Here is a 25,577-nt window from a genome sequence, read left to right as displayed (position 1 = left end):
CTAAGATTTGGAAACAGCCTAAGTGCCCATCAGCAGATGAGTGGATTAAAAAACTGTGGTACATCTACACAATGGAATACTACGCTGCAGTAAAAAAGAAGGAACTCTTGCCATTTGCAACAGCATGGATAGAACTGGAGAGCATTATGCTAAGTGAAATAAGCCAGTCAGAGAAACATAAATACCACATGATCTCACTCATTTGTGGAATATAGAGGACAACATAGACTGATGAACAGGGACAGATCCAAAGACAGAGAAACAGCGATCAGACTATCAATCCCCAGAGGGAAAGTAGGGGAGGGTGGGGGTAAGGGGAAGAGATCAACTAAAGGACTTGTATGCATGCATATAAGCCAAACCAATGGACACGGACAACAAGGGGGTGAGAGCATGAATTGGGGGGGGGGGAAGTTGGGGGTTAATGGGGGGGATGAGGACACATTTGTAATACCTTAACCAATAAAGAAATTAAAGATAAAAAAATGAAAAAATTAAAAAAAAATTTTAAAAAGTGCATAGGATCTAAATAGACATTTCTCCAAAGAAGATACAAATGAACAATGAGCACACAAATAGATGTCCAACCTATGACTAATGACTAGTTATTAGTCATTAAGGAAATGAATATCAAAACCACAATGAGCCCTGGCCAGGTCACTCAGTTTGTTGGAGCAGCGTCTGTTACACCAAAAGGTTGTGGGCTCAATTCCCATGAGGGAGGCATCGACCAATGTTTCTTTCTCTCCCTTCCTCTCTCTAAAATCAATAAAAACATTTAACCCTCCAGCGAAGATTAAAATAAATAATAATAAAAGCCCCACAATGATAACAGTTAATATGCACTAGGATGGCTATCATAAAAAAGATGGACAATGACAAATGCTGGTGAGGATGTGGGGAAATTGGAACCCTCGCCCATTGTTGTTGGGAATGTAAAAAGGTGCAGCCGCTTTGTGAAACAGTTTGAACTACATTTAGATCAAAAAGCTAAAAAGAAGTACCGCGTCATCTAGCAATTCCATAAAACATTATCCAAAATAACTAAAAGCAGGGGCTCACACGGATACTTGTACACCAATGGTCACTGTGGCATTATTCACAATAGCCAAGAGGGGGAAACACCCAAGTGTTCATCAACAGATGAATGGGAATATGCGCACAATGGAGTATTATCTAGTCATAAAAGGCATGAAATTCTGACATATGCTACAACATGAATGAATCTTGAAAATTCAAGTGAAATGACCCAGACACAAAAGGATTCCAATTATATGAGGTTCCTACAATAGGCAAATTATTAGAGACAGGAAGTAGAATAGAGGCTACCAGGGACTGGAGGGAAGGGGGAATGAACAGTTATTGTTTAAAGGAGACAGTTTCAGGGAGGGATGGATGACAATGCTCTGGAAATAAATAGTGGTGAGGGTCACACAACACTACCTGTACTTAATGTCACTGGATTATACACTTAAAAATGGTTACGATGTCACTTCTGTTCTATGTATATTTTACCACTATAAAAACAGGAGAAGCTTCCTAACTGGTCTCGCTGTTTCTACCGTCCCCGACCCCAGCCCCTTTGATCTATTCTCAAGATAAGAACCAGCGCTTCCTGCTAAAACCATAGGTCATATACAACTATTTGCATTTATCAAAGCTCATAAGAATTTTACAATTAGAAAAAGATGAATTTTACTGTTTGTAAATTATGCCTCAATATTAAAACACTGCTCAAGTTGTCATCCTTGTGGGCCATGCTAATCTTCTCTGTATCCTTCCAATTTTAGTATATGTGCTGTCAAACCTCAGAGGGAAGGCAGGGGAGGGTGGGGGGAGCGATCAACCAATGAACTCATATGTGTATATGCATAACCCATAGACAAAGACAATAGAGTGATGAAGGCCTGGGGTGGAGGGGTGGAGAGGGGAGAGGTCAATGGAAGAAAAAAGGGGACATATGTAATACTCTCAACAATAGAGATTAAAAAAACAACTGCTAAAGTTAAAAAAAAAAACACAAAAAACCAAAAAAGAAATCAGATCACTCACTGCTCAAAAAATATCCAATGTCAACCAGGTCCTGACCCAGCTTGCTAGCTGAACCAGGTCGTGAGCTCCACGCGCCTACCCTGCCCCTGCCCCTGCCCCTGCCCCCATCTCCAGGGCTCCTTTCTCCCTCCAGCCACCAGTGCCACCTGGCTCTTCCCTGAGCCGGCCAGACACACTCCCATCACAGGCCTGTGCCGGAGCTGTTTCCGTAGGATATCCACGAGATCTGCTCTCTGGCCTTTTGATCTTCATCCAAATGTCAAGTGTCAAAAGCCACCGGAAGGCAAGACATTACAGAAGGCAAAAAATCCAGCTTGAGGTGAAAGAAACTCGGTCTGGTATGTCTGAGACATTGTAGCCAGTAACTGGGGGGAGAAACAACAGCCTGCCTTGACCACACTGTTTAAAACTGCAACCCAGCCCAGCCAACAGCCCTAACCCCCTTTCTACTGCTATTTCGTCCAGCAGACCGGCCACCATCTGAAACACGATGTGCTAGTTTATTTCACATCTCAGTCTTTCTGTGACTAGGGCAGGGTGGGTTTTGGCGGTCTGTTCAGTTAGCTGCCTTATCCCCAGCACCTAGAACAGTGTGCGGCATACAGAACACACTCATTATTTGTTGGGAGTAAAAAATGAGCGCATGAACAACAAAATTCCTGAAAGGAATGATGTGTCTGGTGTGTGTTAGTAAAAACAAACAAACCAGCCAAACCTCCCCTCATCCAGCCCCCCTTTCTTCCCTCCCCACTTCCTGCCAGGCCTCTGGCCACAAGGGGCCTTCTTCCAACTTCACTCCCAGCACTGTCCTTGCCCAGATCTGCCGTCACACATTCCAACCTCGGTTCAGCACTCTTCTCTGCAGTCTTCGCCTGGAAACTTCTGGCCACTGTTTAACTTCCAGCTAAAACCGCGTTTCCCCACCAGCCCGCGCACGCCTGCTTTCTCAGCAGCTGGTCCCTCTCCTTCTGAGCTCACGACACTGCAGTTAATAACGCTGTGCAACTGGTGTGCAGTGGCTGTCTCCTTGCTAAAGTAAGTGCCACGAAAGCAAGGGTTGGTGTGACTTACTCACTGCTGTGCCCTTCACACCCAGGGCAGCATTGCAGTTGCCCCAGACTCTGCTGAACCAGGTGACTGAGCTCCGCACGGGAGTCCGACAGCCCTGGGTTTGCTCCAGGTAAACCCTCTCCCTTAACACGGGGCGGTTAGTTAATGAATATAAGTGGATGAAGCCGATGAATGTAAGATGCCAAGGGCAGAAATAGATAAGCTCATCTTACGGTTAATCTTCTATAAGATACTACTCTAAAAAAGTTAAATGCAAAATTAAATATTTAAAATACATCTAAGAACTACTGCTTCACAGAATCTGATAATGAATGCATTTCCCTCCGAAGCTTTTTTATTGGGGGAGGCAGTAAATACCAATCTCTGCTTATTAATTATGCTCAGAGTTTGTTACCTGATAAGTGGTTATTAAAAAGGAACTACACTCCAGGCACCATGCTGGGCAGACAAGTTAAATCAGTGTACCAGAGTCCAACTCTGTGGGGAAAGGAAGGAAAAGTTTCTTCAAGATTCCTTTTGAACTTTTGTGTCTATTTTTCTTAAATCAGAAAAAGGCAAACTCAGAACTGCTCTTCTAAGAAAGCCCTTTTCTCAGATCAGCTCAGCTGACCCATTCGAGGGAAACAAAGCCTGAGAAAAGGCAAATGAAATCACCAAGAGCGAGTTCTCATCCCTGGTTAGCGGCTACAATGTCTCAGAAATCCCCCACTTCATTTCTTTCCCCATTAAGCCACTTAGCCATTCAGTGGCTTTTCTTTGCCTTCCTTATATGAGGAATCTGGCGACAATTCCCAAACTCAATGCACATTTTTTCCCTTGAGAAGTTCGCAACAACCACAAATGCCATCTTGGTCAAACCGGCATACCAAAGCGTCAAGGTCACTACAAGATCCAATGTGGGTAGGCTTGTTTTTGGCTTTAGTACAGCCCGAGATAATGAAGAAATTCCCGGGACAGACTGTGTTGATAAATGGACCAACTGGAAAAGAGAAGGCCAGTGGACTAGGGAGGCAGGGCCACTTGGTAAAACCAAAACTGACCGGGGAGCAGACCCGGTGGGGGAGAGAGCGGGCATCATGTGGGAGAAACACAGGGTCTGTGGCTGCTCTTCCTGCCGCTGGACTAACCATGGGCACCAGACACTAATTCCCTGAATGACACTGGTCATCACAATCCCGACACCCAACCCGAGGAAAGTCCTTCAACTCTTTCCTATGCCACCGGGGAGACTGGGCTGGACCACCGAGCTCACAGCTACAACACACGCAGAGCAACGGCAGAAGGCAGACTCTGAACTGTGCTGCCAGAACTGTGCGCGGGAGCCAGCGCCGTGAATTCTAAACAGATCCAGACCAAAGAGAAGCAAGCTTCAGCAGCAGCGATGACCCAGCCCTCAAATACAGCAGAGAAGAGACGCGGCGAGTCTCCAAGCAGAGCTGCTGCCTTTTAAGACTGTTTCTTTTTTGTTCTTTTCATACAAAAGGCAGAAGAAACTTGAAAGAACAGCAATGCCTGAGAGAGGAGACGAGGGAGGAGACCTGTCAATCTCAAGATCACCACTGAGTTTGCAGAATCAAGTCTCCATGAGAACTGAAGCATCAACTCTGGAACCCCGAGTCTATAAAAAATACCCATGTAAAAAACCAAGTCCCACCCCCGACTCCATAGCCCTCCTGTGCAGCACACGCAACGCACACATGGCACAGGCTTAGAGGCTCATGAGGGACGGGTCACTGGCAAGTTGAAGAGGATAATCTCCTGAAAACCCAGTCGTGTATCCAAGATTAGCTGTCCACCCCTTAAAACAGGGGTGGGCAAACTTTTTGACTCAAGGGCCACAATGGGTTCTTAAACTGGACCGGAGGGTCGGAACAAAAGCATGGATGGAGTGTGTGAACTAATATAAATTCAAAGTAAACATCATTACATAAAAGGGTACGGCCATAGTTTGCCTATGGCTGCCTTAGACCCTGAGGCAAAACAGTCACCCAGTGCGGGCAGCAATGCTGCTCCCTGCAGGCAGTCCCCGATATTACAAGTAATTCACTGGCTGATGTACACATGCTACAAAGGCGTAACATACCCCATTGCTGTAGATGAAGGGTTATTCTTCAATTCCTGCACATTTACCACTTGAGGGACAGTCTTCAAAGTTGATTCGGTCAAAGTACTCACAGCTATTAAAACAGAGAACAGAGAGGCATATTAATCGCAATGAGGGATCAAAAAGTCTAGCCCTACATAAACCACCAGGACAGAAACCCAAGCAGATTGCAATCCTATTAGACAGAGAAAGGACAGCTACTCTAGGCAGCTCTGCAGCGCTGTGTTCAGTGAACACCTGGCCTCCATTCATAAAGATTATGAGATGAAGATGCATGCAATTTAGTCAAATGCCCTAGTTCAGGGAAAAAGAATTCCCTGGGCAGATTTTAGACAGCAGAGCTGAGATTGCCTGCCACGCTGTTTGCTCACCTTGGAAAAGGGCAGAAAGAGCTGGAGCGTTAGCATGATTCAGACTAAGGATTTTTCCACCCTCCACTCTTTCATTCAACCATTCTTTCACATGGGCTTTTTACTGCCAGACTGTTAGGTACTGGGAATACCAAAAATGTCTGACATAGAGTTTCTTCTCTAAAGGAGCCACAGCTTAGTGAGACAGACATGGTGAATAAAATGTGGGAAATGGAGCCTAGACAAGAATGGGGGAGGCCAAGAGGCCTGAATTAATGGCAGCCAGGATTAACCTGACACCTACTTACCCATCTCAGGCCTGTCAGCTTTCACGTCTCTCTTTCTGTGTCTTACAGCTTAAAACTGTATTCCAGAACTTAGTGATACTTTAAAACTAACTATTAAGAAGGCCTGAGCAAAGCTCCTGGATCTCTGCTAACTACATATTTGGCCAAACTGAAAGCGGCAGCCTGGGTGGGACGTGGGTCTGTGGCAGCTCGCTCTCTCCCTCCTTCAGAGAAGCACCCAGGACTTCCTGCCTACAACTGCACATTCTTCATCTGGCACATCCAAAGGTGCCTACACCTTAGAAATTTCTGCTTCCAAAATGATAATAAAATCACACCCCCTCCTGCTGACAGTGGGATAATCCGAAATCCTGGCAGATTTTCAGTTTATAAATAATCAACTCTATCAGCGTGACTTGGGGCCTGTTCAGCACAATGCCAGGATTCTGCTTGGTCCAAAGTAATATTTAAAGGAAACATCAAAGGATTCTATTCTTTTAGAAGGCTCAAAGGTACCTTATTTTTGCTCTTTCACATCTAGTTTAGATGCCTTGATAAGGGTTTTAATATCTGAACTTTTCTTAGAAATCTTTTATCACTGTATAATGGTAATTCTCTTTTGTCTAAATCAAACCACCATGTCTTTAAAAAAAAAACACTGTCTAAATTGATATGTGTTCTAAGCAGTGATAAAACGAAAAAATAATTTTATTCAGCTAAAACAAAAAAATTTATTTCTCAGCTTTGGCAGTACGGACATTTTGGGGCTCAATAATCCGTTGTTGTGGGTTGTCCTGTGCACTGAAGTCCAAGCATGTTCTACAGGTGCGTCACAAGGGGTCCTGGTCATGAAGGGTGTGCAGTGCATCAAGTCATTCTCCCCAGGAGAGAGGAAATTTGGGAGGTGACCATGTCTTTTTAAGGCAACCTACATAATGCTCTTTTCCCCCTTTCCTTCTAGTACCACTGGTATTAGAATAAAGAGAATTTGTAACTCAGTGGCTCTCATGGAAGAAAGAGGTGCTCAAAGGAAGGGTGACGTTATATATTTAATGTATTAGCTGTGAAGGTCAAGATGGAATTTACCAAACCGATTGTACTTGCTCATCTTTCCCTTTCTGACTGTATGGTTCCCACACTTGCACACACACATCAATGCACTTGGACAGCCTTCACGTTAGTGTGACTGGCTCTGTCCCGAGGCTCAGCAATGACATGTGAAGGGCCCCTTTGGAAATTAACCTACTGGGAGGGTTCTTGCCAGACAGAACTAGTCTCATTGTCTCGTGGTCTCGTAATGCACTGGTGTAAACAAAGGAAGGAGATGAAGAAAGTAAGAGTAGCCGAAACCGGTTTGGCTCAGTGGATAGAGCGTCGGCCTGCGGACCCAAGGGTCCCAGGTTCGATTCTGGTCAAGGGCATGTACCTTGGTTGCGGGCACATCCCCAGTAGGAGATGTGCAGGAGGCGGCTGATCGATGTTTCTCTCTCATCAATGTTTCTAACTCTCTATTCCTCTCCCTTCCTCTCTATAAAAATATCAATAAAATATATTAAAAAAAAAAAAAAGAAAGTAAGAGTAGAGTAGGGACTCGGGTCCTTTTTAAATTAAAGGACTTCGTTTCTTTAAGCCACGAAGCTCAACAGCAGGACCTCAGCTCTAAACTAGCCATGACGTCTACATGACTGAATGTACTGCTTTCCTCTGTTGTGACGTCCTTTCACTTTTTCTTTGAAAACTGCTACCATGTAAGATAAAATGTAAACTACTGCCAATTATAGTAATGATGCTTTTAATAAAAGTGACCCATGATATGCAAAAAAAATTAATACATTTTTCAAAAAGATTTTTTTTGCAGCATTCCTGAGCTCTACCGCCAACATTGCTAACTGCTGGGGAGTAAGGGGTGTGTGTGTGTGGGGGGGGGCGGTGGGGGCCAAAACCACTGGCTTGTACATGGAGACCAAGTGAAGTCCTTGAGGCCAGCTACCCAGAAGTCCCGGCGCAGAAAACGTGGACAGCCACAACACTGACAAAATGCTGTGCTCATTACAGTCCCCGCCTGTAACAGCCACAGCTGCCGCCCCAAGCAGCAGCTGTGTTGCAAGGGAAAGACCTCGGGTTGGGGTCTGGGTTCTGCTTCTCATCAGACGGGTCACCTTCCCTCTCTGAATGTCACATCACTCAAAAGCAAAACGGGCACACTAATACCCACCTCACAGGGCAGCGCGATTCCTAAGAGACCACAGAGCCTCTGAATGCTCCCAGGTGATCTAACTGCAAAGACCGATTGTGGGCTTAAAGCAGACACTGTTCCAAGGCAGGGATTAACACTCACCAGAAAACCCGATTTCCTGCTTAACTGACTGTGGCAGCCTCACACCCCCCCCACAAGGAAGTCTGCTTCCTGGGAACCCTTTCCACCAGGAGAGAGGCTGCACAGCAGCCTTCGTTCTGAACGGCAGCAGAGCCAGGGGCTAGCTGGCACCTGCCACCCCAGCCCGAGACGCAGACAGCTCACACCAGCCCCTGCACAGGTGTGGGCTCCACTCTCACCTGGCGCCTGACTGGCCATCTGGCGTCTCAGTGCTGCCGCAGCGGCCGCCTGCGGAGCTGGGATGGTGTGGGAGGGGCCCGGCGCACCGTGCTTCACGGTTTTGGTTGCGAGCATCGTGCTGTCGGCCCCTTGGGGGATGATTTTGCTGGCAGACGTAGACGCTAAGAAAAACAAAGTAGGTCCGAGAAGAGGAAAACACAAAAGTTAGCACGGTCAATTCTCCATGTGAGGCTGCAGGGAAAATACCAAGATTAAAAACAGGAAAGTACCAGTAAACAGGCAGGCTGGCATCCACATCTTTCAAAGATGCCAATGCAATTTGCCTGCCGGCTTCTACTAACAGATACTTTATACCAGCGATTTTCAGCCTGTTCCATCTCATGGCACACATAAAATAATCACTAAAATTCTGTGGCATACCAAAATATACGTTTTTTTGCCAAGCTGACAAAAAACAGCCATAATTTTGATTCATTCACACCAGACAGCGACTGTTGTGTTGTCTGTTGTCACAGTCCAAGTATGACATGTTTTACAAATTCTTGCGGCACACAGGTTGAAAATCACTGCTCTACACGATCACGTCCCGTGACACCGATGGAAATGTAACCTTTATGCCAACACACATCAATCTGACCGATTTCCCACTCTCCTCTCATAAAACCTCTCCATCCCTATTGCACGCTGCTTGTTTGCTGTCAGAAGCCACTTCAGAGCACAGCCCCGACACTGACAGCACCGGTCCCCGCAGTGAGCCGACACCGGTCCCCGCAGGAGCACGGACGTGCTGGCGAGCTGGGGCAGAACACGGCAGGAGCAGGGAGTGAAATGAGCTGGGATGTGCAGGGCACAAGGGTGGATGCTGCTTCGCACGGAGGCAAATAGCTCCTGCTGTTCCTCCCGAAAAGACCTGTCTAAATAAACGCACACTGGACTCCACAGCAAAGCGGTGACAGTGTCAGCCTCGGCCTCTTCTTCCTCCTATGTCCCACCAACTGCTTCTAAGGGCACACACCTCCTTTGAACTGGTCTTCAAGTTTCTGAACTATTAGCAGGAATGGGCCAGCACCAACAACTCAGTGGTGTGGCAGTATAAAACCCAGCTCCAGTTCCTTTCTAAGTTCAAAGCCGAACGGGGGGTGGTGGGGGGAGGGGGGGGAGTTTCCCGTCTCCTTGTCTCCTACCTGAAGCTCCCAGCACGCCAGGTGGACCATGACTCAGGTGAGATTTAGCAAAAGGAGCTGCTGTCTGGGGCAAGAGACCGGGCTGGATGGAGGGAGTGCGCACCACGGGGGCGTGGCGAGGGACCTGGATCCCGGCATCGTCATCTTTACAGGGTGCCTGTGTGTCCTCATTCTCCAGAGACTGGGAGATGGATGACGTGGAGCTGGCTTCATCCAAGTCTTCGTAGTATCTCTGAGACAGGAAGGCTGACCGAGACAGGCTGGCTACAAAGCCCCAAACAAAACCCAAGTCAGTAACGAAGCAGCCCAAGAGCTATGTAATTTCCACTGTGGACAAATAGCCAATCTGCAAAATGACTTAATTATTAGTTATTTTAAGTGGAAGCAGCTACTGTCGAATGTGAATAAAGATGGTTTGGGGTCTCTGCTCAAATGGGGCTTTGAAATATCAAGCCATGTATGACGAGTACACTTTGACTGTGAAACAAAAAAAATGTGAAGTGAGAGGCAGAATGAATGCTGGTGTGAAAGTGGGAGAGCTGGTGCCCTCAGCGGATCCCACAGGCAGAGTAATAACGTGTCAGAAAAGTAACAGCGAAGCTTCCGCATCACGGGGAAGTCGCACCACTGCTGTCACTTTTCCACAATAATTTCTAAGAACAGGCCTAATGCAAACTGGTAACAACAGAAGGTCCTCAGTCCTGACTGCCTCAGACATTTGCAGCTAAATCTATCGATTCTTTTGATTAATTAGGTCTAAAAATACCGTCCCCATTAAAAACTAACTCCCCATTCTGCTCTTCCCCTCAGCCTCTGGCGACCGCCGTTCTAGTTTGTGACTATGAATTTGACTGCCCTGCTTACTCACAGAAGTAGACTCATACAATATTTGTCTTTGTGACTGGCTTTTCCTTAGCACAATATCCTAAAGTTTCATCCACAGTGTAGCATGTCAGAATTTCCTTCCTTTTTAAGATACGTATACACCCCATTTCACTTATCTATTCAATCCATTGGGTGTTTGGCTTGCTTTTACTTTCAGCTATTGTGAATAATGCTGCCATGAACACGAATGTACAGAATATCTGTTTGGGTTCCTACTCTCCAGTCTTTGGGGTATATACCCACGAGTGGATAGTTGGACCCTATGGTAATTATTTAGTGTTCTGAGGAACCACCAGCTGTGTTCTATAGCGCAGCACCCTTTACATGCCACTAACGGTGCACAAGGGGCCCAATCTGTCCACATCCTCACTTACACTTGTCATTTTCTGTTTTACAGTAAAGGTTTGTAAGTTTCTAATTAAAAAATATAAAAGTATGAAATTATAAATGCAACAGTCCCAGTCTCATTTTCAAAAAATCAAATTTATAGATACAAAGAAAAAAATTTAAGAGTAAACCAAAATGACATAACTGATGACATATTTGGGTTGAGGGATAAGAGTAACTTTTATTCTTCGTTATATTTTTCCACATTTTTCCAATTATCTACTAAGAGAAGGTATATATATGTTTAGAAAATGGAAATGATTAAAAAGATTTCACTTGCCTGTAACTATTACCTTACCTAATTTAGCTTTGATTACAGAAAAATTAATGAATGGTGGTACAGTAAGATTAAATTTCCATCCTATTTTAATTCCCAAAAAAATAACTGGCTGTTGGTATAAAAAAAACCAGTTTCAACTCAAAACAGAAAAAAGAAAAGCAGATACAAGCACAAAAGCAAAGCGCTACTATGCCTGAAGCTGTATATAACACGGTTATCTAGGTAATTTAATAGCAAAAACAAGTTTTTTTCACTGGTTATATGGCTTCTTTTCAGTAGGTGTTTTTAGCCATCATTCCCTAATCAGTGGGTTTTTCTCTATCTTCTTAAAAAAAAGAAGCCTTTTTTTCCAAATACAATCTTACTCAAACCCCACACAAACCAGGGAAGTCAACTTTCTAAAGCAGAGGCTACGAACCGTGGAGCCAGCTCAGTGTCCCCAAACCCTTGGGAAGCACTGCCACTCAATCTGAGGACTGCAGAAAACAGGGAGGTAACGCCAAAACCACCCTCGAGCTGCTTGGCTGAGCAGCTACTACTCCAGCTTCAGATGCACAACAGTTTCTAGGGACATTTCCTCCAGCTCCTACTAGGAACCAAAAGGAAAACACAGACACAGACAAACACCGCACAACAGTTTCTAGGGACATTTCCTCCAGCTCCTACTAGGAACCAAAAGGAAAACACAGACACAGACAAACACCCCCCGCCACACACACACCAGCTATTTGGTTTGTGCTAAGAGTTCAGGCCCGGCTCCTCTACCTGGCGCTGTGGATCTCACTGGTGGGGTCTTCCTCTTGGCCAGGAAGTTCCTCAGCTGTGCCTGTTTCACAGGGGACAGTTTAGCTGCAAGAAATTCATGAGCCATAAATGCTTACAACCTGGTCAGTAGAAGAAAGAACACCAATAGCTAAGGACCGGGAAGAACGCACTTACCTGGTACTTTCGGCAAGGGTTTGGTGTGAGACTCTATGGTGGTTTTCAACAAAGCATTGCGCAGGCTTTCCAGGTCACTGTCAAAACTGAAGTGCGATAGTGTCATATAGAAACCAACTATGACCAGAGAAACCTGAGGGCTGGGCGTGCATTGTCCTAAATATAAGCGCAAGAAATGAGAGCATCCCCCATTCAGAAACAGGCCATCTGACCAACCGATGTAATCAATCCAAAGGAAAGAGATGGCAACCATAACATCACACACCCCCCTCACCACCCCCAGCACATGCACTGAGAGCTTCAGCAGAAGGGGCAATGAACACCTACACATCTGGCTTAAAGGCGAAACACAAAACCACCCAGGGAATGTCAAGGGTAAACTGCCTAACTGCTAGGGTCTGAAAGTTCCCACACTCAAGCAAAATGACAAACCTAAACTCTGAAACACGTAAGTCAACCTAATCCTACCAGTTAATTTTCAAAAAAACAATACTGTTACCATAGTGTCTACTATCATCTATTGAGCACTGGTCTCCTCACACGCACGACCGGGTGCGTTCTAGACTGAATTTAACTCCCCAACAACCCCGGGAGGCATATATTGTTATCCCCATTTTTTAAGCAAAGGAACAGAGGATCAGAGAGGGTGAGGAACCTGACCAGGGTCACACAGGTGACAGACAGCGGTCACTTGCAAACCCACATCTGAACCACTTTAAGACGATTCCACCGTACTCCCCAATATGTATCCATTCACTCAGCCACACTGACGGAGTGCACGTAGCTAGAGCCCTTTCTCCCGCACACCTGTGAGTGCTGCTCTGGGAGGGCGCCGCCGAGGGAAGGCGCCACTGGGAAGTCTGGTTGTAAAGTCGCAGCTGCTGGAGACTGTCCACCAGGCAGTTCAACCTCTTCCTCTGCTGGTTGATGATCTCCCGGTTGTTGGCCAGGGTGTTAAACAGGGTCTCTCGCTCCGGCACAAGCAGGCGCCTGTTGACAGCAATGAGAAAAGAATTCAACGTGAGCGGTTCAAGTACAGAAACCTCCCACAGAAGAAGAAGACTACAACTGTAACAGTGAAAAGACTAAAACAGAATCACTAGTGGACAAACAGCATCAGGAAATACTAGAACGTAAAAAAGGGACGAAAGCCTAACGAGGCCTGCAGGCACAGCTGGCACAATCCCAGAGGACCTGGGTAACCCAGGGTGGGAGACGTGTCAACAACAGGGGACAGATTCATTCAGCAACGTACTTAGGACATGTGTTATGTCCTGTGTGTAAGTCACATTCAATAAAAGAAAAGGCCCAGGAAAGCCGATGGGAGTCAGTCATCTCTTCGCATGCTGCCAAGAATCATGAGGGAGAGCACGCCGGAGCAGCAAGGAGCACCCTCCCCAGGAGCTGCAACAAGGAAGGGCCGGTTCCCTTTCGTTCAGGTGACAGGTTAGTTCAAACAACAAAAAAAATAATTTTTTTATTTTAAAATATAGTTTTCATTTCAAAGAGGAAGGGAGAGGGAGAGAGAGAATCATCAATGATGGGAAAGAATCATTGATTGGCTGCCTCCTGCATGCCCCCCACTGGGGACTGAGTCTGCAACCTGGGCATGTGCCTTGACTAGGAATCGAACCATGTTGTGACCTCCTGGTTCAAAGGTCGACCCTCAACCACTGAGTCACACAGATGGGATCAAGATAAATATTTTAAAAAAAATATCAATAGGGTCCAAGGTAATGCTTATCCAAAGGCCTAATCAGAAACGCTAGAAAACTGCATAGACTTAAGAATCTGAACTCTGCATAAAGGGAATTAAAAATAAAGCACATTAGGTAGTAAGTCCACAGAGCTGTCATAAAGGAGAAGCAAGCCCGGCTTCCCTGTTCTGAGAGAGAAACCTAACTGTCAAGCAGAGCAGGACACGCACACTGCTTGGTCACGCCGTCCCCTCCATGTGGCTGAACGTGAACTCAGGACTAGGGAGGGAGCTGTGAAATCTCCACTGGGGCCCCACTGCCACAGGGCCAGGTGCTCCAGGCCACAGGTGAGGAATCCTCCCCACAGTGTCGGAGGGACCAACGCTCACCTCTATCTCCCCTACCTATGTTCCAAGCAGATTCCTCAGGCTGGACACAAAGCCATTCTCCAGGTGGTACAATATAACACATTCAATTCTGCTCACTGAATTTTAAGCACATTCTGGCCCTGCCTCTGACATCCCACCCAGGCTGCCCCACTTAAAGTTCTGTGATCCCACAGCTTTATAAACAGGTAAACAGAGCATTTCTTGGTTTGCTTCCCCACACGGCTAATCCACTGATCAAGTGTAGGTGTGTCAACATGGAACAAGTGGAGAGTTGATCTGTTTTCCCAATTTCTCATTGGCACTCAACTATTCTAACAATGTACTGCATTCTGTTCCTTGTCATACCTTTGTCATCATTCCTCTCGTCCTTCTAATTAGCCACACTAATCAGGAATGTTTCCTTAAAAAGAAAACTTGGAATATACAAGAGTATAAAGAAAAAATTCCTCTTAACCCCATCTCGCAGCTGTATCTGTGATAATATTGTCAGATTAATTTCCAGCCTCTTCTCAATGTTTAGTTCTCCATGTTGAGATCACCCAGTATTTTGTCTTACCTTTTTCTTTTCTTTTTTTTAAAAAAATATATATTTCTTTATTGATTTCAGAGAGGAAGGGAGAAGGAGAGAGAGATAGAAACATCAATGACAAGAAGGAATCACTGATCGGAAGTTTCCTGCACACCCCCTACTGGGGAACAAGCCCGCAACCCAGGCATGTGCCCTTAACTGGAATCGAACCTGGGACCCTTCAGTCTGCAGGCTGACACTTTATCCACTGAGCCAAGCTGGCTAGGGCTTGTCTTACCTTTTTCATATTACATATATTGTGTACCTAATAATCTATATTTATAAAAGCCTAAGCAATTGGCTGACTAGCCGGTAGCTATGATGCACACTGACCACCAGGGGGCACTCAATGCAGGAGTGGAAACCACAGGCATGGAAACATGGAACAGACTGGTGAATCTCAGAGGGAAGGGAAGAGGGGAGAGGGTGGGAAGAGATTAACCAAAGATCTTATATGCATACTAGAGGCCTGGTGCACGAAGTTGTGCACATGTAGGGTACCTCGGCCTGGCCTGAGGGGATCGGGCCAAAACCGGCTCTCCAACATCCCCTGAGGGGTCCCGGATTGCGAGAGGGCACAGGCCAAGCCGAGGGACCCCACTGGTGCACAAATCCATGCACCGGGCCTCTAGTAGTTATATAATCACCATCTTGTACACTCCCTGTAACATATCTTTAATGTGGTATTTGGAGAACATGCTAGTCCATGGTTATGTCTGTATTAAGAGAAAAAGACCAGACTCTGAGCCCCTCCTCTAAGCCGTGGGTAAGCAGGGTTAATCCAATTTGTCTGCATCATGAGCTAGCTGAGCTGCGATATAAATTCTCTGATGCACCCTGTTGTGAGCACTGCTATTGTGTCTGCAGAACAAATATCTGGGAGCAGAAAGACAGGGTTGATGAGAATGAACATTTCAGGGTTTTTATCCATGTTCCTAAATCTTTTGAAAAGGTGGCAGCACTATTTCCTGCCACCAGTGGGGGATGGGACCTCGCTTACTTTTGTTTTCTCTTTTGTTCCAGATGCTGATCCCACTCCAAGTCTAGAACATCATTCACATCTTGGACAGCAAACTTCACATACTGATGAAGGCGCCGAATTTCCTACAAGAAAAAAAAAAAGACTCCATTTTCCAGTAGCTTGGAGAAAGATGTATCAAAACAATCAAAATAATTTTCAATTATTTTTATATTGAGAACCATAATGAACAAAGAACACATACTAGGTTTTAACATAATCATCAGAACATTACAAGCCAAATGAAATCCAGAAACTCAACCTTTCTGAGGGTGTGACAGAGAGGTGGTGTAAAGAAACAGAAACAGAAAGGGTGTCAGTCCAGGGCCTCCAGGGAACAAAAGTTCTTGCTTAGTTCTCATTTTTCAGTTCCTCTGAAGTAACTCAGCCTGGCCTAGGAATTTTCCGCTGCACTCTGGTACTCCGACAGGGCATCCACTTAGGTTTTGCTCCCCCACCCATGAAATTAACTGTACTACAGACAAAATTATCCTACAAAACAGTGCTGAAAGTAATTCTGAACCAATTTATTCAGAACACAGAAGTCATCTCACCAATTGAGAAAATTTCATTTCGCCAAAACAAACAAAAAAAATAGCATCAACACTAGAAAGTGCATTAAAATTCTTATCTATTAACTTATTTTAGGCCTGCAATAATTTTCTTTAAATTTTGATCCAGTGTTAACCTTCATGCTATACAACTTGACTTTCAAAAATGAACAATAAAGATGAAGCAGTCCATTAAATGTGTAAGCAAATGAAGACAATGTGCATACACAGGGAAAGCTCTCTGCATCTGTGTTTAAACGTAGCTTAAAATTATCCTTGGATAAGGGTATGTGTCCCAACTGAAAAAGAGGAAATGTCGTTGAAAGAGAGTCAAGCTGGCTCCAGGAAGTGGCAGTAACCTCAGCATCAAATGTAAATTTCAGCCAACACCTGGCTAGGGGGGGCCCTTTCTCTGAACACTCAGGCGCAACGAGACCTCCGTGCATTAGCTCCCGAGTGCTCTCCCGACTTCCTCTCTCAGAACACCCACGCTTCTTTTGCGGCCACCAGAAACACTTCTTCTCTGTGGCCTCGCTGCTCCCCCGCCTGTAATCCCACAGGAACATACCCACACTGCGTCTGTGTGCTCACCTTCCCCGCTGCCACTTAGCCAGCCGGAGGGGCTGCAGGCTGCAGTGTGTGGTCAAGAGCACAGGCTCTGAGCCAAACTGCCCAGGCTCAAGGGTCCAGCGCCTACTAGTGGTGAGACGTTGGTACTTCCGGGACATTTCTTTTGTACAGGGCATGAACTGATACATGCTAGCTACTATGGTCTATTCAGCACTGTGAAAAGAGAAACTGACTTATTTTTGAATGGGAGTGTTTCCCAATAGCTGTATGCTTTTCTTTTAGTTTGGACGCAGAGCAGGAGGTGAAAAGGCAGTAGGGAGCAAGTGTGACCAGATGAAGAGTGCAGGCGGTGTTTAGCACCCCCTTGCTAGGAGGGTTAATGTCCACCGTGGAGGAGCATCTAGGGATCCCTCAGGGCTGTGGACACAGCCAGGGCTCCTCCCCTTTCTGGGCGGAGGGACCATGTCTCTCCTTTTCCTACTGTCAGAAAGTTTATCAGGTGAGGCCTGTGGACGGTGGGTTTTCTGGGCAGAAGGGGTTCCTCACCCTATAGACCCTCACGTGCTGGGTGAGGGTGACCAGCACTGCCCTCTGTACCCCACTTCTACAGGGATTCTAGGCAAATGCAAGGAACTGGGGATGATCCCCCACCAAGCTGATGGTACAACAGTTTGGAATAAACTGAAAGATGAAAACAAAAACCAGATCTCACAAAGATAGGGAATAAGAATAATTAACAATTAATGAGAAAAGTAGCGCTGCTAAATTATGGCACACGGGAAAGCACCCGGGCAAGAGGAGGTCTGATTCTGGTTCCACCCCTACCACCACCACTGCCGTGGGCAGGCTCCCTCGCCTCTAAGGCTCACCGCCCTCATCTGTACACTGGGATCGGAAACTCGAGTCTTACAGAGCAGCTGGTTTTAAAGACTAGAAATAATGTGTCAAAAACACCCGCAGAGCACCTGGTGCTCAATGAGTAGTTGCTACTTTAATAGTTATTATTCATGACTTGGTTTCTCAATGTATCTTTTTCAACAGCATACTTTCTACCCAGCTGAGGGTTTAGTTAAGAATTGCATTTTTGTTTAATCCAAAAAGCATTACGTGGAAGAGTCCCATCTTCTCTATCAGTTACGGAAGTGTATGAGGAACAGGTACATTACTCACAGGAAGTGAGCCAATTCGTAAGACAGTCGCCCGAACCCAGGCTCCGAGGAGAACGGCGAGGCCCTGCTGCCAGCGCTCTGCTGGCTCCTACCTGGAGCTGCGCCTCACTCCTGGGGTCCAGGGGTCTCCTGTAGAGCAGGTGCCGGTACCCCGAGTCACGGTTCCTCGCACTCTGTTCCCTGGCTTCTTCAACACCAGCGAAGCCCTCAAGTAGAGTTGTTTTCAGGGCACTTATATCTCCATGAAGAGACTACGAAAGGAATAGAATGTACTGATACAAAAAGTGGTATTTCTAAGAAATTAACCTTTCTGTTCTGGATCAAGGAAGGTGGTACTTCTCAAATAGTTAACATGGTGAACACTGAATACAGTTAATAGTCATGCAAAAAAAGAATTTCACTGCTTAGAGAAAGATACCAATGTTCTTTTTTTTCCCCTTGTAATTTTGTGTTGTTGTTAATCCTCTTCCGGAGATTTTTTCCCCACTGATTTTTAGAGAGTGTGAAAGGGAGAGAGAAACATCGATGTGAAAGAGATATACTGATTAGTTGCCTCCCACATGTGCCCTGACCAGGGCGAGGGATCGAGCCTGTAACAGAAGTATGTGCCCTTAACCAGAATTAAACCCGGGATCCTTCAGTCCATGGGCTGATGCTCCAACCACTGATCCAAACTGACTGGGGCTATTTATTTTTTTTTTAATTTTCTTTTTTCTCTTTTTTAGTCTACCAATGTTCATTTAAAAATTATTTTTCTTTCTCATTAAGAAACCGTTTCTGCTCGGCTGGCATGGCTGGGTGGTTGAATGTAGACCTATGAACCAAGAGGTCACAGTTCGATCCCCAGTAGGGGGCGTGCAGGAGGCAGCCAATCAATAAGTCTTATTGTTGATATTTCTTTTTTTAAAAAATATATTTTATTGATTTTTTACAGGGAGGAAGAGAAAGGGATAGAGAGTTAGAAACATCGATGAGAGAGAAACATCGATCAGCTGCCTCCTGCACGCCCCCCACTGGGGATGTGCCCGCAACCAAGGTACATGCCCTTGACTGGAATCGAACCTGGGACCCCTCAGTCCACAGGCCGACGCTCTATTCACTGAGCCAAACCGGCTTGGGCTATCATTGATATTTCTATCTCTCTCACTCTCCCTTCCTCTCTGAAATCAATAAAAGTCTATTTTTTTAAAAAAGAAGAAACCAGTTCTAACGATCGAAAATTCAGAGAATAAGTATTAACAGTAGCTGTAATCTTACCGAAGACAGTCACTGCTAACACCCTGGAGAACTTCCCCTTTCAAACATTTGAAAGTAAATTTTCAAATACTACTTAAACTAACAACTGGCAACTTTTATGGAGTGCCTTGTACGTGTCAATAGGGTAGAAACTATTATCATTCCACTTCCCATGAGAAAACTAAAACAGAGCAGCTAGATTAACTTGCCCAAAGTCATCTAGTTTATTAAGTGCTAAAGGTAGAATCTGAACTTGGGCATTCCTCCGTGAACGACACACACATAAGAAACAACACTAGTCCTTGAAGAAAAAGCATACACAGCCATGGAGTACTGGGAGCACAACTGTTAAAAGTGCAATCAACTTCGGAAGATCATCCGTAAACACGAACCTCGGTGGTGTCTTTAATCTCCAAAAGAAAGCCGTGCAGGTCATCCGATTCTGTCCGCAGCATCTTCATCTCCTCAGAGGTGCCCACTTGGAAACAGGCTTTCGCAGTTCGAGCTTTCAGCTCTTCCAGCTCCTTCTGAAAGTGCGCGATCTGCAGAAGCCACACCCAAGGAGACTTCTTAGTGCGAATGGCACAGCGGTCACGTCACCGCTACTGGGCTCACTGACAGCAGACTCCTGGGACACGCCAAGGCTCAAAGCCAGAATAAAACAGCCATGTGGGAAAAACATGCAGGAGCAAGCTTACCTCCTCGCCAATTCCAACTATCACAGGGTCTGACTCTTTCCACTGATGTCCCTGCTTTTCTGTCACAGGAGTTGCAAGTGACTTCGCCTGAAATGGAAGGCAAAACATTTAAAATGTACCCAATACTCCAAGTACGGCTTCTTGAAGCAATGGGTTCCATGCCTATCACAGGTAGCGTCATTCATGCCTTTGAGCCCGGATTTACTGGGTATCTGTTTGGTAGAAGGCATGCTTAGACAGTGGAGAAGAGGTTAACAAGATAAATGAGATCCCTACACTCAGGGAACATATCTTCTACTGGGATAAAACAAATAATAAAAAGTAAACAAATCAGATAAATTTCAGCTGGTGATAGTGATATGGAATAGTAAACAGGAACTTATAAAGAGAATAAAAGGGGGGACTACTTGAGGTGAGGTGGCCCTATAGCAATTAACATAGAGTTTTTAAAATGTATATGTATTGCCCTAGCCGGCTTGGCCCAGTGGATAGAGCTTCAGCCTTCGGACTGAAAGGTTCCAGGTTCGATTCTGGCCAAGGGCACATGTCTGGGTTGCAGGCTCGATCCCCAGTAGGGGGCATGCAAGAAGCAGCCGATCAATGATTCTCTCTCATCATTGATGTTTCTATCTCTCTCTCCTCACTTCCTCTCTGAAATCAGTAAAGAAATATATTTTTAAAAAAGTATATGTATTCATTAAAACAGCAAACATTTATTTAACAAACACCATGTGTCCGTCACTGTGCCAAAAGCCAGACCTGTGAACTATTTATTTACTATGTGCCTGTACTGTGTGCTGAGGGCAAGTGGGGGTTGGCTGGGAGAGTAACACAAGAAAAGACATGACTCCTGTTCTGAGGATACTAACATAATCTAGTGGGAAACTGACATAAAATCATCTTTAAGTTATACTATAAAAATAAACTGAGATGACAGACTGTAGATCTAAATATGAAAAGATAAATAAAGATTTTAGATAAATATAGGAGGGGAACACTTTTTAAAGTATATGACTGTCTAACCACGATGCTGTACACCTAAAACTAACACAAAATAATACTGAAAATAAACTGTAATTTAAAAATAAAAAGAGCCGAAACCGGTTTGGCTCAGTGGATAGAGCGTCGGCTTGGGGACTGAAGGGTCCCAGGTTCGATTCCGGTCAAGGGCATGTACCTGGGTTGCGGGCACATCCCCGGTAGGGAGTGTGCAGGAGGCAGCTGATTGATATTTCTCTCTCATCGATGTTTCTAACTCTCTATCTCTCTCCCTTCCTCTCTGTAAAAAATCAATAAAATATATTTAAAAAAAAATAAAATAAATAAAAAATAAAAAGAAAAAGAAAAATATCTTTCTACCTTGGAATAGGAAATGATTTCTTAAAATAGAACACAGAAAGAACTAATAATAGAATAAAAATTGATATATGAAACTATATTAAAATTAAGAATTTGCAGTCATCAAAAGAAATCATAAATAGAATGAAAAGGCAATTCACATCCTAAGAAAGTAGTTACATTATATGTGTGTGTGCTATGTGCGTATATGTATGTGGAACTAACTCTTACAAATCACTAAGAAAAAGACAGAAAACTCAATAGAAAAATGAGTAAAAAAACGTGGTCACCCATATTCACATGACCAATACTCATATGGAAAAACTCAATTTTACTGGTCATCAGGGAAATACAAGTTGAAACCACAAAATACACCAACAATAAACGATGAAAAATACCAAGATTGGTGAAGACGTGGAACAGCTGAACACGCATACACACCTGGGAATTGCAAGGAATAAAGGCACCATCTAGGGCAGGGGTGGGCAAACTTTTTGACTCGAGGGCCACAATGGGTTCTTAAACTGGACCGGAGGGCCGGAACAAAAGCATGGATGGAGTGTTTGTGTGAACTAATATAAATTCAAAGTAAACATCATTACATAAAAGGGTGCGGTCTTTTTTTTTTTTTTTTTTTTTTTAGTTTTATTCATTTCAAACGGGCCGTAGGTTGCCCACGGCTGATCTAGGACCAGCAATTCCACATGGGCATTTACTCAACAGAAATGCATACGTTGAGTAACATCACCTAGCAAGGTCACTGCAACACTGGTCACAGTAACTCAGACCTGGGAGCTGCTGGTGCCCACTGAGATGGAATGAACGCATGTAGGAGAGCCACCCCATATGATATGGATAAACCTCACCGACATAATGATGAGCAAAACAGTCAGATACAAGAATACATGCCGTGCGATTCCTTTTACAGAAGGTACAGACAGGCTAAGCTAAGCTGTGCTGTCAGAAATTATGACAGCTGATCCCCTTTGGCAAGGTAGCAACTGGAAGGGCACATACGAGGGGCATTCTGGGGTCCTGGTCACGTTCCCTTCCTCAATCTGAGTGTTGGTTACCCAGGTGTATCCAGCTGGTGACAATTCACTCAGGCGTGTGTGTCTCGCATGAGTACTTTTTTCCCTATGTATACAATATGTCAATAAAAGTTAAATAAGTAAAATCAACCGAGATGGTGAGGAAAAGGGGAACTGGATAGATTTCTTGATTACTTTAATAAGAGAAAAATCAGATGCCACGGTATTTTCAGACAAGAGACTACAACAAACTGAGAGCATCAGTTCCTGTGTAAGCTCAGGACCCAGCAGAGGAAAGGGCGGAAAGACTCTAGAGCTGAGATACATTTGTAATGTGAGCACAGAGCACACTTTACAAATACTCAAAACTCACATATTTCCCACCACACAGTCCTAAGAACTATTGCAAAAGCGTAAATTCTAAAACACAAAAACCCATTTTATAAACATGTCTGCAGGGGCAGTAAATGAACAGGCACAGGATTGCGAGTGAGGTTCAAGTACCTGGGGAGAGCCCGCCTTGGCCACCGGAGCGGTTATCCTGGGTGATTTCTGCCCCAGGGAGGACACTGGGCCTGGCCCGCCATGAGCAGATCGCCCTGCCAGAACAAGAAGTCCGTTAAAACAGGCAGCATTTACTCCCGTTACTTCTCCCATCTCAAGTGCCCCTTCCTCAAACAATAGTAAAGCTTCGCATTGTCCCTGGCCCCTTTTATGATCTTTGTCATCACTGTGGAGTGATGGCCACAGCTGTGTTAGCCCCGGTTCCAAGATAACTAAAAAGCACGCATTCCACTTTTAGCTGCGGGAATTCTTTCATAAAGCAGGTAAAACTAGGGTGTCTCTGAGAACAGGCAGGAGAACTTGTGGGCAGGCCCAGGACAGTCAGCTGGCCCCTCCTTACTCCTCACAGAGGCTCCTGGTGCACCTCAGGGAACTGAGGACAGTTTAAACCATCAGATGAGACCAATGATCCCCATCACCTTGTAAGAACTCACAGGGTCGTCGGACCCTCCTGGAAGCCTCTAACACAGTAGTTCTCAACCTTCCTAATACCGCGACCTTTTAATACAGTTCCTCGTGTTGTGGTGACCCCCAACCATAAAATTATTTTCGTTGCTACTTCATAACTGTAATTTTGCTACTGTTATGAATCGTAATGTAAATATCTGATATGCAGGATGTATTTTCATTGTCACAAATTGAACATAATTAAAGCATAGTGATTAATCACAAAAACAATATGTAATTATATATGTGTTTTCTGGTGGTCTTAGGTGACCCCTATGAAAGGGTCGTTCGACTTCCAAAGGGGTCACGACCCACAGGTTGAGAACCACTGCTCTAACACACGGCTCACCCGCTGCGCATTAGAATCATCAGGGGAACTTTTATTTTATTTTTTAAAATATGTTTCATTGATTTTTTACAGAGAGGGAGAGTTAGAAACATCGATGAGAGAGAAACATCAATTCAGCTGCTTCCTGCACACTCCCTACTGGGGATGTGCCCGCAACCAAGGTACATGCCCTTGACTGGAATCGAACCTGGGACCCTTCAGTCCGCAGGCCAACGCTCTATCCACAGAGCCAAACTGGTCAGGGCAATCAGGGAAACTTTTAAAAGAAAACAAACACACCATCTGGCCTGAGTGTGCACCGAAAGGCTGGCAGTTCAATTCCCAGTCAGGGTACATATCTGGGTTACGAGTTTGACGCAGTTGGAGAGTGTGCAGAAGGCAAGCAACTGATGTTTCTCCCTCACACTGATTTTTTTCTCTCTCTCCTCCACTCTCCCTCCCTCCCTCTCAGCATGTCCTCAGGTGAGGATAAAAATAAAATACTAAAAATAAAAATACAAACACGCCAAAACCCCAAGTGTCACTCCAGAGAGTCTGATTACACTCCTAGGGGATGGATCCCCCGTGAGTCCAGTGTGCAACTGGGACCGAGAGCCAATAAACTAGGGCCCTCCCCCCCAAACTTTAAGAATTAAATAACGGCACAGGGTGGGGCAGATCTGGGTGGTGAGCAGCAGAAAGGGAGAAAGTAAATGTGCACTAAGATTCCAGTTTTCTCTCCCAAACCATAAAGAGACGTGAAAAGATTAAGGCGAGGCTTCTGAACTTTTGGGTCTTATACGATGCCTTCAGAATCTCATGAAAAGCCCCAGCATGAGGTGACTGGCAAACCCCGCAACGCAGCCCTTTCTCCTGAGCAGCAGGTAAAGAGATGATTTCAGGCATTTCACAGCTCAATGCCTGCTTGATATTTACCGAAATAAAACTATTCCCATCACACAAACACCAAATGGTTACCTAAATGTCTGGCTAGGTATTACTGCTGGCATTCATGACAATAACCAAGTTAAAAACTGAGACAGGTCTGGCAAACACCACCTTAAGCAATGGACCAAAGAACATCACTGTGTCAGGACAAACCAATCATGCAGTGTGATGCACGTTACCTATGTGGTGTTACTGCTCAAAACGCTTAACCTGAACCTCATCATGCAGGACAACTAGGTTCAAAGTGAGGGACCGCCCACAAACCTACTGGGCTGACCTCTTCCAAAAGGTCAGTGCTGTGAAGACAAAAAGGTGGCAAATGTATGAGACAGACTGAGACCCAGTTGGGATATATTGTGATCACTGACGGGCTCCTAGCTTAAAGGGGGAGACCCCAGAAAAACCATTATGGGGATAACTGTGGAAATGTGCATATGGGTGGTGGATTATTGTTAAATTTCCTGCAGTGACAATGGATTGTGTGCCCTTGTTTTTAGTAGAGATACTGAAGTACTTGGATGTGAAGTGTTTTATGTTGTAATTAACTCTCAAAGGTTTGAGGAAAAAATGTATTAAAACAAATGGTGCACAATGTTAGCAAGTGTTGAATTTTGGTGAAGGGTATAGTATCTATATATATAAAATAAGAGAAATAAGCTAATTAACAGGGATGTCATAACGGGTTGATTGGACAGGAGGTTGGGCGAGCAGCGTTGGGAGCAGGGCAGCAGGGGCCTCCGTGCCCCTGCGCTGGGAGAGGGACCGATCAGCAGCGGCCACGGCTGCTTCAAAGGCTGGAGAGGGAGGCAGGGCTGGACCGGCAGCGGTCATGGCTGCTGGGGGCCCGGGGAAGGAGTCAGGGCCAGGCCGGTGACTTGAGGGTGGGCGGCGCCTCGTGATTTCGAATCACGCGCTAAGCAACTAGTTCA

General features: G+C 45.2%; 1 protein-coding gene across 2 annotated transcripts in view; it reads right to left on the bottom strand.

Moving 5' to 3' along the window:
• Nucleotides 1-25,577, bottom strand: part of NUP214 (nucleoporin 214) — an 82,750-nt gene that overhangs the window by 38,774 nt on the left and 18,399 nt on the right. For both annotated transcript variants that reach the window (XM_081103971.1, XM_081103972.1), the window contains exons 14-24: nt 22,866-22,960; nt 19,993-20,079; nt 19,687-19,836; nt 18,151-18,309; nt 15,751-15,854; nt 12,904-13,086; nt 12,097-12,182; nt 11,923-12,006; nt 9,606-9,869; nt 8,421-8,582; nt 5,207-5,300 (exon numbers count right to left, since the gene is read on the bottom strand). In XM_081103971.1, the coding sequence (XP_080960097.1) occupies nt 5,207-5,300; nt 8,421-8,582; nt 9,606-9,869; nt 11,923-12,006; nt 12,097-12,182; nt 12,904-13,086; nt 15,751-15,854; nt 18,151-18,309; nt 19,687-19,836; nt 19,993-20,079; nt 22,866-22,960 (1,468 nt within the window). The remainder of the gene's footprint in view (nt 1-5,206; nt 5,301-8,420; nt 8,583-9,605; nt 9,870-11,922; nt 12,007-12,096; nt 12,183-12,903; nt 13,087-15,750; nt 15,855-18,150; nt 18,310-19,686; nt 19,837-19,992; nt 20,080-22,865; nt 22,961-25,577) is intronic.

This window comes from Myotis nattereri (assembly GCF_964212035.1).
Source record: "Myotis nattereri genome assembly, chromosome: 12".
Classification (NCBI taxonomy): domain Eukaryota; kingdom Metazoa; phylum Chordata; class Mammalia; order Chiroptera; family Vespertilionidae; genus Myotis; species Myotis nattereri.
Note: the sequence above shows the minus strand (reverse complement) of the source record. Positions and strands in the feature narration are given on the sequence as shown.